Below are 18207 nucleotides of genomic sequence, written 5' to 3'. Positions count from 1 at the left end.
GAACACTGATTTTGCTGAAATTTGACTCAGACGTCTATCTCCAAGGCCTACACCCATTTATTAAAAGAAATTGAAATTTCGCACTATAGCGCCCCCTACAAATGTACATTTACAAAAATGAAATCAGCTCGGACATACGAGCACCAATTTGGCTCAAATTTGACTCAGACATCTGTTTCCCCGGCCTACACCTATTTCTCAAAAGAAACTGAAATTTTGCACTACAGCGCCCCCTACAAAATTTTTTAATATTTTTTTATTAAAATTTCTTCAGTTCGGACATACGAACACCGATTTTGCTCAAATTTGACTCAGACATCTATCTCTCAGGCCTACACCCATTTATCAGAAATATTTGAAATTCGGTGCCATAGCGCCCCCTACAATTTTACCTTTACGAAAATTACTTCACGTTAGACATACGGATACCAATTTGGCTCAAATTTGAATCAGTGTTCAGTCTCCCAGGCCTACACCCATTTATCAAAAGAAATTGCCACTTCGCTCATTAACGCCCCCTAATAATTTACCTTCACGAAAATTGCATTAATTCGGACATACGAACACTGATTTAGCTCAAATTTGACTCAGTGGTACATCTCGCAAACCTACACCCATTCAATGGTAGAAATTTATTTTTAGCTGCATAGCGCCCCCTACAGATTTACTTATACAAAACTTTCTTTAGTTCGGACATACAAACAAAGATTTGCCTCAAATTTGAATCAGTTGTCGATCTCCCAGGCCTACACCCATTCATCAGAAGACATTGAAATTTGGTGCTAGAGTGCCACCTGCTGAACGATGGACATACTTCTACTGGACGTGCCCACGGCGAGGGCCTTTAGATGCCACTTGCGGCTTTAATTTTTATTTATTTTTCTTCTCCTGCTGTTTGAGCTCAATTTTGACCCCCTGAACATTTATGAAAACTCACCGAATTTTGCCGAAAATTCAGGAGTGTGAGATATTGAATTTACATATAGGTTTCGTAGATGTCGGTAAAGAAATGTTGCTGTAGCGCCCCCTTGAAAAGTGAAAATGCATTGCGCCAAAGGGAGCACGTCCAACATAAAGTTTGTCATAGAGCCACGAAAATCGGTACACAGATTCATCATGAGACGACAAACAGAAAATATTATTATGGCCACGCCCCTAAACCCACCCTTAGTCGGCCATATTGGATTGAAATTTCCAAAATGCTGAGTCAGCGTTTTCGCTGACGTTGTATTTTAACTATCTCCTACTAAGCCGTTTGGCCAAATGAGCTCAAAATCGGTGTACATTATCTAGACAAGTGGGGAATCAAAAGTTAGCCGAATTTTTTGAATCGGTGTCACCGTTTTTGTGCGACGAGGTTGCAAACTTTGCGAAGTTTTTTCGAAAATTTACCATCACAAAAATTGCTTCAGCTCAGACATACACACACCGATTTGGCTGATATTTGACTCAGACGTCCATCTCCCAGGCCTACACCCATTTATTAAAAGAAATTGAAATTTCGCACTATAGCGCCCCTTACAAATGTACATTTATAAAAATGACATCAGTTCAGACATACGAACACTGATTTGGCTGAAATTTGACTCAGACCTCTGTCTCCCAGGCCTACACCTATTTGTCAAAAGAAACTGAAATTTTGCACTACAGCGCCCCCTACTAAAATTTTTTATATTTTTTTATTAAAATTGCTTCAGTTCGGACATACGAAAACCGATTTGGCTCAGATTTGACTCAGATGTCTATCTCCCAGGCCTACACTCACTTATCAGAAAAATTTGAAATTTAGTGCCATAGCGCCCCCTACAAATTTACCTTTACGAAAATTACTTCAGTTCAGATATACGAAAACCAATTTGGCTCAAATTTGAATCAGTTGTTAATCTCCCAAGCCTAAACCCATTTATCAGAAGAAATTGCCATGTTGCTCAGTAGCGCCCCCTACAAATTTACCTTCACGAAAATTGCATTAATTCAGACGTATGAACACCGATTTGGCTCAAATTTGACTCAGACATCCATCTCCCAGGCCAACACCCATTTACTAAAAGAAATTTAAATTTCGCACTATACCGCCCCCTACAAATGTACATTTACAAAAATTACATCATTTCGGACATACAAACACCGATTTGGCTCAAATTTGACTCAGACATCTGTCTCCCAGGCCTACAACTATCTGTCAAAAGAAACTGAAATTTCGTACTACAGCACCCCCTTCAAGTTTTTTTAATTTTTTTTTATTAAAATTGCTTCAGTTCGGACATACGAACACCAATTTGGCTCAAATTTGACTCAGACGTCTATCTCTCAGGCCTACACCAATTTGTCAGAAAAATTTGAAAATTGAAGTTATAGTGCCCCATACAATTTGACCTTTACGAAAATTACTTCACTTCAGACATACGAACACTAATTTGGCTCAAATTTGAATCATTTGTTAATCTCCCAGGCCTACAGCCATTTATCAAAAGAAATTTCTGTTTCGCTCATTAGCGCCCCCTACAAATCTACCTTCACGAAAATTGCATTACTTCGGACATACGACCATTGATTTGGCTCAAATTTGACTCAGTGGTACATCTTGAAGGCCTTCACCCATTCAATTGAAGAAATTTAATTTTAGCTGCATAGTGCCCCCTACAGATTTATTTATACAAAAATGTCCTTACTTCGGACATACGAGCAATGATTTCCCTCAAATTTGAATCAGTTGTCAATCTCCCAGGCCTACACCCATTCATAGAAAGACACTGAAATTTTGTGCTAGAGCGCCACCTGCTGAACGATGGGCATACTTCCACTGGACATGCCCTTGGGGAGGGCCTTTAGATGCCGCTTGTGGCTTTAATTAGGCCCGAGCTGAGTAAAGCCGGCGCAGGGCCTATTGAGTCTGCAGTGGGAGCATGGGGACAAAATCGCCAGTGGCGCGGTCGCCTTTCGCCAATGTCACACATATTTACATTCACGGAACTGAGACCTTTCCGATGATGTATATGACATGTGCACATATCGCATATTTACACCTGCTCAGAATGAATGGCAGTCAATGGGACACGCCCAGTCGCGGTCAGTCATGTGGGTGTAAGTGCACGACACGTGACATCTGACCCCACAGACATGTGGGGGACCTCGAGAGCTTTGACATAAGGCCAAATACGTGGTTGCCATAGAAACGGCTATATTGTTCTTTCTCAGATTCTTATTATTTTTCTTTATTTATTTATTTATTAGGCCCGAGCCGAGTAAAGCCGGCGCAGGGCCTATTGAGTCTGCAGTGGGCGCATAGGGACGAAATCGCCAGTGACGCGGTCGCCTTTCGCCACTGTCGCCACTCTCACACATATTCACATTCACGGCACTGAGACCTTTCCGACGATGTACATGACATGTGCACAAGTCGCATATTTACACCTGCTCAGAATGAATGGGAGTCAATGGGACACGCCCACTCGGGGTCAGTCATGTGGGTGTAAGTGCACGACACGTGACATCTGACCCCACAGACATGTGGGGGACCTCGAGAGCTTTCACATAAGGCCAAATATGTGGTTGCCATAGAAACGGCTATATTATTCTTGCTAAGATTCTTATTATTTTTAGGCCCGAGCCGAGTAAAGCCGGCGCAGGGCCTATTGAGTCTGCAGTGGGCGCATGGGGACGAAATCGCCAGTGACGCGGTCGCCTTTCGCCACTGTCGCCACTCTCACACATATTCACATTCACGGCACTGAGACCTTTCCGACGATGTATATGACATGTGCAAACATCGCATATTTACACCTGCTCAGAATCAATGGGAGTCAATGGGACACGCCCGGTCGCGGTCAGTCATGTGGGTGTAAGTGCACGACACGTGACATCTGACCCTACAGACATGTGGGGGACCTCAACAGCTTTCAAATAAGGCCAAATATGTGGTTGCCATAGAAACGGCTTTATATTTCTTGCTCAGATTCTTATTATTTTTATTTATTTATTTAGTTAGTTTGTCTTATTAGGCCCGAGCCGAGTAAAGCCGGCGCAGGGCCTATTGAGTCTGCAGTGGGCGCATGGGGACGAAATCGCCAGTGACGCGGTCGCCTTTCGCCACTGTCGCCACTCTCACACATATTCACATTCACGGCACTGAGACCTTTCCGACGATGTATACATGTGCACACATCGCATATTTACACCTGCTCAGAATCAATGGGAGTCAATGGGACACGCCCGGTCGCGGTCAGTCTTGTGGGTGTAGGTGCACGACACGTGACATCTGACCCGACAGACATGTGGGGGACCTCGAGAGCTTTAACATAAGGCCAAATATGTGGTTGCCATAGAAACGGCTATATTGTTCTTGCTCAAATTCTTATTATTTTTCTTTATTAGGCCCGAGCCGAGTAAAGCCGGCGCAGGGCCTATTGAGTCTGCAGTGGGCGCATGGGGACAAAATCGCCAGTGACGCGGTCGCCTTTCGCCACTCTCACACATATTCACATTCACGGCACTGAGACCTTTCCGACGATGTACATGACATGTGCACAAATTGCATATTTACACCTGCTCTGAAGGAATGGGAGTCAATGGGACACGCCCACTCGGGTCAGTCATGTGGGTGTAAGTGCACGACACGTGACATCTGACCCCACAGACATGTGGGGGACCTCGAGAGCTTTCACATAAGGCCAAATATGTGGTTGTCATAGAAACAGCTATATTGTTCTTGCTCAGATTATTATTATTTTTATTTTTATTTATTTATTTTTTTTGTCTTATTTTTTTTTCTCCTGCGCTTTGAGCTCAATTTTGACCCCCTGAACATTTACGAAAACTCACCAAATTTTGCACAAAATTCAGAAGTCCGAGAAATTGAATTTACATATAGGTTTCGTAGATGTCGGTCAAGAAATGTTGCGGCAGCGCCCCCTTGAAAAGTGGAAATGCATTACGCCAATGGGAGCACGTCCAACATAAAGTTTGTTGTAGAGCCACCAAAATCGGTACACAGATTCATCATGAGGAGACAAACAAAAAATATTATTATGGCCACGCCCCAAAACCAACCCTTAGTCGGCCATATTGGATTGAAATTTCCAAAATGCTGAGTCAGCGTTTTCGCTGACGTCGTATTTTAACTATCTCCTCCTTGGCCGTTTGGCCGAATGAGCTCAAAATCGGTGTACAGTATCTAGAGAAGTGGGGCATCAAAAGTCAGCCGAATTTTTTGGATAGGTGTCACCGTTTTTGTGTGACGATGTCGCAAACTTTACCTCACCCATTTATCAGAAATATTTGAAATTCGGTGCCATAGCGCCCCCTACAATTTTACCTTTACGAAAATTACTTTACGTTAGACATACAAATACCAATTTGGCTCAAATTTGAATCAGTGTTCAGTCTCCCAGGCCTACACCCATTTATCAAAAGAAATTGCCACTTCGCTCATTATCGCCCCCTAATAAGTTACCTTCACGAAAATTGCATTAATTCGGACATATGAACACTGATTTAGCTCAAATTTGACTCACTGGTACATCTCGCAAACCTACACCCATTCAATGGTAGAAATTTATTTTTAGCTGCATGGCGCCCCCTACAGATTTACTTATACAAAACTTTCTTTAGTTCGGACATACAAACAAAGATTTGCCTCAAATTTGAATCAGTTGTCGATCTCCCAGGCCTACACCCATTCATCAGAAGATATTGAAATTTGGTGCTAGAGTGCCACCTGCTGAACGATGGACATACTTCTGCTGGACGTGCCCATGGCGAGGGCCTTTACATGCCGCTTGCGGCTTTAATTTTTCTTTCTCCTGCGCTTTGAGCTCAATTTTGACCCCCTGAACATTTACGAAAACTCACCAAAACTTGCACAAAATTCAGAAATGTGAGAAATTGCATTTACATATAGGTTTCGTAGATGTCGGTAAAGAAATGTTGCTGCAGGGCACCCTTGAAAAGTGGAAATGCATTGCGCCAAAGGGAGCACGTCCAAAATAAAGTTTGTTGTAGAGCCACGAAAATCGGTACACAGATTCATCATGAGGAGACAACCAAAAAATGTTATTATGGCCACGCCCCTAAACCAACCCTTAGTCGGCCATATTGGATTGAAATGTCCAAAATGCTGAGTCAGCGTTTTCGCTGATGTTGTATTTTAACTATCTCCTACTAAGCCGTTTGGCTGAATGAGCTCAAAATCGGTGTACAGTATCTAGACAAGTGGGGAATCAAAAGTTATCCGAAGTTTTTGAATCGGTGGCACTGTTTTTGTGCGACGAGGTTGCAAACTTTGCGAAGTTTTTTTGAAAATTTACCATCACAAAAATTGCTTCACCTTAGACATACAAACACCGATTTGGCTGAAATTTGACTCAGATGTCCATCTCCCAGGCCTACACCCATTTACTAAAAGAAATTGGAATTCTGCACTATAGCGCCCCCTACAAATTTACCTTTACGAAAATTACTTCACTTCAGATATACGAACACCAATTTGGCTCAAATTTGAATCAGTTGTCAATCTCCCAGGCCTACACCCTTTTATCAGAAGAAATTGCCATTTCGCTCAATAGCGCCCCCTACAGATTTACCTTCACAAAAATTGCATCAATTCGGACATAAGAACACCGATTTGGCTCAAATTTGAATCAGTGGTACATCTCCCAGGCCTACACCCAATCAATTGAAGAAATTTAATTTTAGTTGCATAGTGCCCCCTACAGATTTACTTATACAAAAATTTCCTCACTTCGGACATACGAGCAATGATTTCCCTCAAATTTCAATCAGTTGTCAATCTCCCAGGCCTACACCCATTCATCAGAAGAAACTGAAATTTGGTGCTAGAGCGCCACCTGCTGAACGATGGGCATACTTTCACTGGACGTGCCATTGGCGAGGGCCTTTAGATGCCGCTTGCGGCGTTAATTTTTTTTTTTTTTTTTTTTTTTTTTTTCTTCTCCTGCTCTTTGAGCTCAAATTTGACCCCCTGAACATTTATGAAAACTCACATAATCTTGCCCAAAATTCAGAAGTGCGAGAAATTTAATTTACATATAGGTATTCGTAGATGTCGGTAAAGAAATGTTGCCGCAGCAACCCCTTGAAAAGTGGAAATGCATTACGTCAATGGGAGCACGTCCAACGTAAAGTTTGTTGTAGAGCCACGAAAATCGGTACACAGATTCATCATGAGGAGACAAACAAAAAATATTATTATGGCCACGCCCCAAAACCAACCCTTAGTCGGCCATATTGGATTGAAATTTCCAAAATGCTGAGTCAGCGTTTTCGCTGACGTCGTATTTTAACTATCTCCTCCTTGGCCGTTTTGCCGAATGAGCTCAAAATCGGTGTACAGTATCTAGAGAAGTGGGGCATCAAAAGGTAGCCGAATTCGCAAACTTTGCAAAGTTTCTTCGTGAATTTAGCATTACAAAAATTGCTTCAGCTCAGACATACGAACACCCATTTGGCTGAAATTTCACTCAGACATCTATCTCCAAGGCCTACACCCATTTATTAAAAGAAATTGAAATTTCGCACTATAGCGCCCCCTACAAATGTACATTTACAAAAATGAAATCAGTTCGGACATACGAGCACCAAATTGGCTCAAATTTGACTAAAACATCTGTCTCCCAGGCCTACACCTATTTGTCAAAAGAAACTGAAATTTTGCACTACAGCACCCCCTACAAACATTTTTAATATTTTTTTATTAAAATTTCTTCAGTTTGGACATACGAACACCGATTTGACTCAAATTTGACTCAGACGTCTATCTCGCAGGCCTACATCCATTTATCAGAAATATTTGAAATTCAGTGCCATAGCGCCCCCTATAATTTTACCTTTACAAAAATTGCTTCAGCTCAGACATACGAACACCGATTTGGCTGAAATTTCACTCAGACGTCTATCTCCAAGGCCTACACCCATTTATCAAAAGAAATTGCAACTTCGCTCATTAGCGCCCCGTAATAATTTACCTTCACGAAAATTGCATTAATTCGGACATACGAACACTGATTTAGCTCAAATTTGACTCAGTGGTACATCTCGCAAACCTACACCCATTCAATGGTAGAAATTTATTTTTAGCTGCATAGCACCCCCTACAGATTTACTTATACAAAACTTTCTTTAGTTCGGACATACAAACAAAGATTTGCTGCAAATTTGAATCAGTTGTCGATCTCCCAGGCCTACACTCATTTATCAAAAGAAATTGCCACGTCGCTCAGGAGCGCCCCCTACAAATTTACCTTCACAAAAATTGCATTAATTCTAACATACAAACACCGATTTGGCTCAAATTTGACTCAGTGGTACATCTCGCAGGCCTACACCCATTCAAAGAAAGAAATTTAATTTCAGCTGCATAGCACCCCCTACAGATTTACTTATACAAAAATTTTTTTAGTTTGGACATAAAAACAAAGATCTGCCTCAAATTTGAATCAGTTGTCAATCTCCTAGGCCTACACCAATTCATCAGAAGAAATTGAAATTTGGTGCTAGAGCGCCACCTGCTGAACGATGGACATACTTCTACTGGACGTGCCCGTGCCGAGGTCCTTTAGATGCCGCTTGCGGCTTTAATTATTTTTATTTTTTTTATTTTTTATTTTTGTCTTATTTTTCCTTCTCCTGCGCTTTGAGCTCAATTTTGACCCCCTTAACATTTACTAAAACTCACCAAATTTTGTACAAAATTCAGAAGTGCGAGAAATTGAATTTACATATAGGTTTCGTAGATGTCGGTAAAGAAATGTTGCTGAGGCGCCCCCTTAAAAAGTGGAAATGCATTGCGCCAATGGGAGTGTGTCCAACATAAAGTTTGTCGTAGAGCCACGAAAATCAGTACACAGATTCATCATGAGGAGACAAACAAAAAATATTATTATGGCCACGCCCCTAAACCAACCCTTAGTCGGCCATATTGGATTGAAATTTCCAAAATGCTGAGTCAGCGTTTTCGCTGACGTCATATTTTAACTATCTCCTCCTTGGCCGTTTGGCCAAATGAGCTCAAAATCGGTGTACAGTATCTAGAGAAGTGGGGAATCAAAAGTTAGCCGAATTTTTTGGATAGGTGTCACCGTTTTTGTGTGACAACGTCGCAAACTTTGCAAAGTTTCTCCGTGAATTTACCATTACAAAAATTGCTTCAGCTGAGACATACGAACACCGATTTGGCTGAAATTTGACTCAGACATCTATCTCCCAGGCCTACACCCATTTATTAAAAGAAATTGAAATTTCGCACCCATTCAATGGAACAAATTGAATTTTTGCTCATAGCGCCCCCTACAGATTTATATATACAAAATTTTGTTCAGTTCGGACATACGAACACTGATTTGTCTCAAATCAATTGTCAATGTCCCAGGCCTAAACCCATTCATTAGAAGACACAAAATTTGGGGCTACAGTGCCACCTGCTGAACGATGAGCATACTTCCACTGGACGTGCCCTTGGTGAGGGCCTTTAGATGCCGCTTGCGGCTTTAATTATTTTTATTTATTTTATTTTTTTTTTGTCTTATTTTTCTTTCTCCTGCGCTTTGAGCTCAATTTTGACCCTCTGAACATTTACGAAAACTCACCAAATTTTGCCTAAAATTCAGAAGTGCGAGAAATTGAATTTACATATAGGTTTCGTAGATGTTGGTAAAGAAATGTTGCGGCAGCGCCCCCTTGAAAAGTGGAAATGCATTGCGCCAATGGGAGCGCGTCCAACATAAAGTTTGTCGTAGAGCCACGAAAATCGGTACACAGATTCATCATTAGGAGACAAACAAAAAATATTATTATGGCCTTGCCCCTAAACCAACCCTTTGTCGGCCATATTGGATTGAAATTTCCAAAATGCTGAGTCAGCGTTTTCGCTGAAGTTGTATTTTAACTATCTCCTACTAAGCCGTTTTGCCGAATGAGCTCAAAATCGGTGTACAGTATCTAGAGAAGTGGGGCATCAAAAGTTAGCCGAATTTTTTGAATCGGCATCACCGTTTTTGTGTGACGAGGTTGCAAACTTTGCGAAGTTTTTTTCGAAAATTTACCATCACAAAAATTGCTTCAGCTCAGACATACGAACACCGATTTGGCTGAAATTTGACTCAGACATCTATCTCCCAGGCCTACACCCATTTATTAAAAGAAATTGAAATTTCGCACTATAGAGCCCCCTACAAATGTACATTTTAAAAAATGACATCAGTTCGGACATACGAACACCGATTTGGCTCAAATTTGACTCAGACATCTGTCTCAAAGGCCTACACCTATTTATCAAAAGAAACTGAAATTTTGCACTACAGCGCCCCCTACAAAAATTTTCAATATTTTTTATTAAAATAGCTTCAGTTCGGACATACGAACACCAATTTGGCTCAAATTTGACTTAGACGTCTATATCCCACGCCTACACCCATTTATCAGAAAAATTTTAATTCGGCGCCACAGCGCCCCCTACAATGTTACCTTTACGAAAATTACTTCACGTTAGACATGCGAACACCGACATTGCCAGTGACGCGGTCGCCTTTCGCCACTGTTGCCACTCTCACACATTTTCACATTCACGGGACTGAGACCTTTCCGACGATGTATATGACGTGCACAAATCGCATATTTACACCTGCTCAGAATGAATGGGAGTCAATGGGACACGCGCACTCGGGGTTAGTCACATGGGTTTAAGTGCACGACACGTGACATCTGACCCCACAGACATGTGGGGGACCTCGAGAACTTTCAAAAAAGGGCAAATACGTGGTTGCCATAGAAACGGCTATATTGTTCTTGCTCAGATTATTATTATTTTTAGGCCCGAGCCGAGTAAAGCCGGCGCAGGGCCTATTGAGTCTGCAGTGGGTGCATGGGGACAAAATCACCAGTGACGCGGTCGCCTTTCGCCACTGTCGCACCTCTCACACACATTCACATTCACGGCACTCAGACCTTTCCGAAGATGTATATGACGTGCACAAATCGCATATTTACACCTGCACAGAATGAATGGGAGTCAATGGGACACGCCCACTCGGGGTCAGTCACATGGGTGTAAGTGCACGACACGTGACATCTGACCCCACACACATGTGGGGGAGCTCGAGAGCTTTCAAATAAGGCCAAATACGTGGTTGCCACGGAAACAGCTATATTGTTCTTGCTCAGATTATTATTATTTTTTTTTTTTTTTTTTTTTTTCTTTCTCCTCCGCTTTGAGCTCAATTTTGACCCTCTGAACATTTACGAAAACTCACCAAATTTTGCCTAAAATTCAGAAGTGCGAGAAATTGAAATTACATATACGTTTCGTAAGTGTCAGTAAAGAAATGTTGCGGCAGCGCCCCCTTGAAAAGTGGAAATGCATTGCACCAATGGGAGCGTGTCCAAAATAAAGTTTGTCGTAGAGCCACGAAAATCAGTACACAGATTCATCATGAGGAGACAAACAAAAAATACTATTATGGCCACGCCCCTAAACCAACCCTTAGTCGGCCATATTGGATTGAAATTTCCAAAATGCTGAGTCAGCGTTTTCGCTGACGTTGTATTTTAACTATCTCCTACTAAGCCGTTTGGCCAAATGAGCTCAAAATCAGTGTACAGTATCTAGAGAAGTGGGGCATAAAAACTTAGCCGAATTTTTTGAATCGACATCACCGTTTTTGTGTGACGAGGTTGCAAACTTTGTGAAGTTTTTTCGAAAATTTACCATCACAAAAATTGCTTCAGCTCAGACATACAAACACCGATTTGTCTGAAATTTGACTCAGACGTCTATCTCCCAGGCCTACACCCATTTATTAAAAGAAATTTAAATTTCGCACTATAGCGCCCCCTACAAATGTATATTTAAAAAAATGACATTAGTTCGGACATACGAACACCGATTTACCTCAAATTTGACTCAGACATCTGTCTCCCAGGCCTACACCTTCTTGTCAAAAGAAACTGAAATTTCACACTACAGCGCCCCCTACAAGTTTTTTTTTTAATTTTTTATTAAAATTGCTTCAGTTCGGACATATGAACACCAATTTGGCTCAAATTTGAATCAGTTGTCAATATCCCAGGCCTACACCCATTTATCGAAAAAATTTGAAATTTGGAGCTGTAGCGCCCCCTACAATTTTACCTTTACGAAAATTACTTCACTTCAGACATACGAACACCAATTTGGCTCAAATTTGAATCAGTTGTCAATATCCCAGGCCTACACCCATTTATCAAAAGAAATTGCCATTTCGCTCACTAGCACCCCCTACAAATTCACCTTCACGAAAATTGCATCACCTCGGACATATGAACACCGATTTGGCTCAAATTTCACTCAGTGGTACATCTTGCAGCCCTACACCCATTCAATTGAAGAAATTTTATTTTAGCTGCATAGCGCCCCCTACAGATTTACTTATACAAAAATGTCCTTAGTTCGGACATACGAGCAATGATTTCCCTCAAATTTGAATCAGTTGTCAATCTCCCAGGCCTACACCCATTCATCAGAAGAAATTGAAATTTGGTGCTAGAGCGCCACCTGCTGAACAATGTGCATACTTCCACTGGACGTGCCCTTGGTGAGGGCCTTTAGATGCCGCTTGCGGCTTTAATTTTTTTTTTTCTTTCATCTTATTTTTACTTCTCCTGCGCTTTGAGCTCAATTTTGACCCTCTGAACATTTATGAAAACTCACCAAATTTTGCCCAAAATTCAGAAGTGCGAGAAATTGAATTTACATATAAGTTTCGTAGATGTCAGTAAAGACATGTTGCAGCAGCGCCCCCTTGAAAAGTGGAAATGCATTGCGCCAATGGGAGCGCGTCCAACATAAAGTTTGTCGTAGAGCCACGAAAATCGGTACACAGATTCATCATGAGGAGACAAACAAAAAATATTATTATGGCCACGCCCCAAAACCAACCCTTAGTCAGCCATATTGGATTGAAATTTCCAAAATGCTGAGTCACCGTTTTTGCTGATGTTGTATTTTAACTATCTCCTACTAAACCGTTTGGCCAAATGAGCTCAAAATCGGTGTACAATATCTAGAGAAGTGAGGCATCAAAAGTTTGCCAAATTTTTGAATTGGTGTCACCGTTTTTGTGCAACGAGGTTTTAAACTTTGCGAAGTTTTTTTGAAAATTTACCATCACAAAAATTGCTTCAGCTTAGACATACAAACACCGATTTGGCTAAAATTTGACTCAGACGTCTATCTCCCAGGCCTACACCCATTTATTAAAAGAAATTGAAATTTCGCACTATAGCGCCCCCTACAAATGTACATTTACAAAAGTGACATCAGTTCGGACATACGAACACCAATTTGGCTCAAATTTGACTCACACATCTGTCTCCCAGGCCTACACCTATTTGTCAAAAGAAACTGAAATTTGCACTACAGTGCCCCCTACAAAATGTTTTAATATTTTTTTATTAAAATTGCTTCAGTTCGGACATACGAACACCGATTTGGCTGAAATTTGACTCAGACGTCTATCTCCCAGGCCTACACCCATTTATTAAAAGAAATTGAAATTTCGCACTATAGCGCCCCCTACAAATGTACATTTACAAAAGTGACATCAGTTCGGACATACGAACACCAATTTGGCTCAAATTTGACTCACACATCTGTCTCCCAGGCCTACACCTATTTGTCAAAAGAAACTGAAATTTTGCACTACAGTGCCCCCTACAAAATGTTTTAATATTTTTTTATTAAAATTGCTTCAGTTCGGACATACGAACACCGATTTGGCTCAAATTTGACTCAGACGTCTATCTCTCAGGCCTACACCCATTTATCAGAAAAATTTGAAATTCGGTGCCATAGCTCAACCTACAATTTTACCTTTACGAAAATTACTTCACGTTAGACATACGAACACCAATTTGGCTCAAATTTGAATCAGTTGTCAATCTCCCAGGCCTACACCCATTTATCATAAGAAATTGCCACTTCTTTCAGTAGCACCCCCTACAAATTTACCTTAACAAAAATTGCATCAATTCGGATATACGAACACCGATTTGGCTCAAATTTGACTCAGTGGTACATCTCACAGGTCTACAGCCATTCAATGGAAGAAATTTAATTTTAGCTGCATAGCGCCCCCTACAGATTTACTTATATGAGACTTTCTTTAGTTCGGATATACAAACAAAGATTTGCCTCAAATTTGAATCAGTTGTCAATCTCCCAGGCCTACACCCATTCATCAGATGACATTGAAATTTGGTGCTAGAGCGCCACCTGCTGATCGATGGACATACTTCAACTGGACGTGCCCTTGGCGAGGGCATTTAGATGCCGCTTGCGGCTTTAATTAATATTACTCCCACCCTGAATGAAATCCTGAATCTGACTGATACTGCCACCTAGTGGTCCTGCACGGTAACTTGGTCATTTTTGTTCCGACCAGCACCAAAATTGACCTGGTTGATGTCAGTCTAGCCTTGAATGAAACTGAACTTAATCAGGCTCATACTGCCACCTAGTGGTCCTGCACAGTAACTCTGTCATTTTTTGTCCGATCACCACCAAACTTGACCTCGTTGATGTTGCTCCCGCCTCGAACAAAATGACACAGTGATATTGAATCCAATTCATAGTACCATCTAGTGGTCCTGGAAATTTGCCTCGGCTTTGCGCCACCTCGGCCTACACGTGGACACGACCTTGGAATCGCGAGCAGGACCTGTTGTCATGAATAACTTCAGAATAGAACCGACGTCGTGCCCTCCCCCAACCCCCGAGCCCCTCTCATGATTTCCATGTGTGAAAATTGTCTAGTTTTATTTATTTCAGTAAATGAAAAGTTTTTTACAAGTCTAGTTTTTGTCAATTCGTTAGTTTTCGTTAACGATAATGACATTGGAAAGAACTAATGAAGCAGATATTGTTCTAGCTGATGTTTTAATGGAAGGAGATTCTCCTTCAGTTCATTTCAATTCGAAAAACTGATGTGTAAAACGAGTAAATTGCAAAAGAAGCTTGTAGATGGAAGAAGCGTTTCCTGGGGCCTTTCACAGGGGTGGGGGTGGGGGTGGACAGTCCGGCTGTGAAGGGATCTAATTGGTCCGTCTGTATCCTCATGAACAGAAGGCAGCATCATCAGAACACTGGAGGTCACAATGGCTGTCAAAGTACCAAGTGGAAAGACACTGAACACAAAATCATATAGAGTGCAGATGATCAGACAGTATACATGTACAGTATAGTTCATGTCCTCGCTGCTTATTGGCTGTAATTTCTTTGAAGTGGTAGTGTGCCCAGACAAGGCTGCAGGGCCCTGAACGCACCACCACACTGAGGCACACTGTCCTGCCACTGAATTGCCTTTTCCTTTGGTGCATACTAATGAACAAGACAGGGTCATTACTGTCCTGTCCCACATGATCCCCCACCCCTCTAACCCCCCTTCTCTCTAAGCAGTAAGTCAGTCTGACATACATGACCATCATAAGACAAATGAAGTAGAAAAGCTGGCTGCTTGGATGATTTTGGATAAAGGAGTTTTTCTTTGTCATTTCCAAAGGCCTGTGTTCCACCGGTCCGTCACACAGACATAAATGGAGCACTTTGGCCCCTTACTCTCGTTTTTTTAGCTTTCTTGATACATGGGAAGAGGAAATGTTCAGTGAGATGGTACCTTTTGGATTCCAGCTGCTCTTTTAGTTTGCTGTACATTTCCAACACTGCAAAGACAAGAGCACATTATACATTATATTACATTATACATAGTTGTTATATCTACTATTACTATTATCACTTTAATACTGTTATTATTTTCTTGTTAGAAGATTATATATATATATATATATATATATATATATATATATATATATATATATATATATATATACATACATATATATATATATTATAATGTAATTACTCATTTATTATCATTATTAAGTTTCTTATTTATAGGTACTAGTATTTCTACAATGAACAATTGTCTGTTTTCACTAGTGTTTTTAAAATTAGAATTACTACTATTTCTTTTTGTCTAATCTAAATTACTCTAATCTACTCAAATCTAAACTACTCTAATCTAATCTAAACTACTCGAATCTAATCAAATCTATTCTACTCTAATCTAAACTACTCTATTCAAATCTAATCTACTCTAATCTAAACTACTATAATCTAATCTACTCTACTTGAATGTAAACTACTGTAATCTAATCTAATCTAAACTATTCTAATCTAATCTAAACTACTCTAATGTACTCTAATCTAAACTACTCTTAACTGAATTTAATCTAATCTATTCTAATCTAACCTACTATAGTCTAATCTAATCTACTCTAAAATAATCTAATCTATTATAAACTAATATAATCTACTCTAAATTTATCTAATCAATCTACTCTACTCTTCTCTACTCTAAACTACTCTTATCTAATATACTCTAAAATACTCTAATCTAATCTACTCTACTCTAATCTAAACTACTCTAATTTAATCTAATCTAATCTACTCGAATCTAATCTAATCTACTCTGCTCTAATCTAAACTACTACAATCTAATCTAATCTACTCTGCTCTAATGTAAACTAATCTAATCTAAACTACTCTAATCTAAACTACTCTACTCTAATCTAAATTACTCTAATCTAATATACTCTAAAGTACCCTCATCTAATCTACTCTACTCTAATCTAAACTACTCTAATCCAATATAATCTAATCCACTCCACTACTCTACTCTAATCTAATATAATCTAATTTAAACTACTCTACTCTAATCAAATCTAGTCTAATCTAATCAAAACTACTCTAATCTAAACTACTCCAATCTAATCTAATCTAATCTAATCTAATCTAAACTACTCGAATCCAATCTACTCTACTCTAAACTACTCTAATCTAAACTACTCTAATCTAATCTACTCTAATGTAAATTACTCTAATCTAATCTAAACTACTCTAATCTAATGTGCACTACTCTAATCTAAACCACTCTAATCTAATCTATTCAACTCTAATCTAAACTACTCTAATCAAATCTAATCTACTCTAATCTAAACTACTCTACTCTAAACTACTCTAAACTACTATAATCTACTGAACTCTAATTTAAACTACTCTTATCTAATCTAAACTACTATAATCTACTCTACTCTAATCTAAACTAATCTAATCTACTCCACTCTAATCTAAACTACTCTAATCTAATCTACTCTACTCTAAATTTATCTAATGAAATCAATCTACTCAACTCTTCTCTACTCTAATCTAAACTACTCTAATCGAATCTGATCTAATCTACTCTACTCTAATCTAACCTATTCTACGCTAATCTAAACTACTCTAATCTAATATACTCTACTCTAATCTAAACTACTCAAATCTAATCTACTCTACTCTAATCTAAACTACCCTAATCTAACCTAAACTACTCTAATGTACTCTAATCTAAAACACCCTAATCTAATCTACTCTACTCTAGTCTAAACTACTCTAATCTAATATATAATACTCTAATTGAATATAAAATAATCTAATCTACTCTTATCGAATATACTCTAATCTAATATACTCAAATCTAATCTAATCTAATCTACTCTAACCTAAATTACTCTAATATAATCTACTCTAATCTAAACTACTCTAATCTAATCTACTCTACTCTAAACTACTTTAATCTACTCTACTCTAATCTAACCTACTCTACTCTAATCTAAACTACTGTACTCTAATCTAAACTACTCTCATCAAATTTACTCTAAACTATTCTAATCTAATCTACTCTAATCTAACCTACTCTATTCTAATCTACACTACTCTAATTTAAACTACTGTACTCTAATCTAAACTACTCTAATCTACTCTAATCTAACCCACTCTACTTTAATCTAAACTACTCTAATCTAATCTACTCTACTCTAAACTACTCCAATCTAATCTACTCTAATCTAAACTACTCTAATTTAATCTACTCTACTGTAATCTAAACTAATCTAATCTACTCTACTCTGACCTACTCTACTGTACTCTAATCTAAACTACTCTAATCTAATCTAAACTACTTTAATCTCATCTAATCTACCCTACTCTACTCTACTCCAATCTAATCTACTCAACTCTAATTTAATCAATCTACTGTACTCTTCTCTACTCTAAACTACTCTAATCGAATCTGATCTAATCTACTCTACACTACTCTAATCTATTCTAATCTATTCTAG

At 39.4% G+C, this 18207-nt stretch overlaps 1 protein-coding gene across 3 annotated transcripts in view; it reads right to left on the bottom strand.

Annotated features, from left to right (window-relative positions):
- The window catches only part of exoc6 (exocyst complex component 6), a 275638-nt gene that overhangs the window by 205631 nt on the left and 51800 nt on the right, over nt 1–18207 (bottom strand). For all 3 annotated transcript variants that reach the window (XM_030121915.1, XM_030121916.1, XM_030121917.1), the window contains exon 5: nt 15663–15708. In XM_030121915.1, coding sequence (XP_029977775.1) covers nt 15663–15708 — 46 coding nt within the window. The remainder of the gene's footprint in view (nt 1–15662; nt 15709–18207) is intronic.

Source organism: Sphaeramia orbicularis, chromosome 19 (genome assembly GCF_902148855.1).
Source record: "Sphaeramia orbicularis chromosome 19, fSphaOr1.1, whole genome shotgun sequence".
Taxonomy (NCBI): domain Eukaryota; kingdom Metazoa; phylum Chordata; class Actinopteri; order Kurtiformes; family Apogonidae; genus Sphaeramia; species Sphaeramia orbicularis.
The sequence above is the reverse complement of the archived record's forward strand: the minus strand, read 5'-3'. Positions and strand labels throughout refer to the sequence as shown.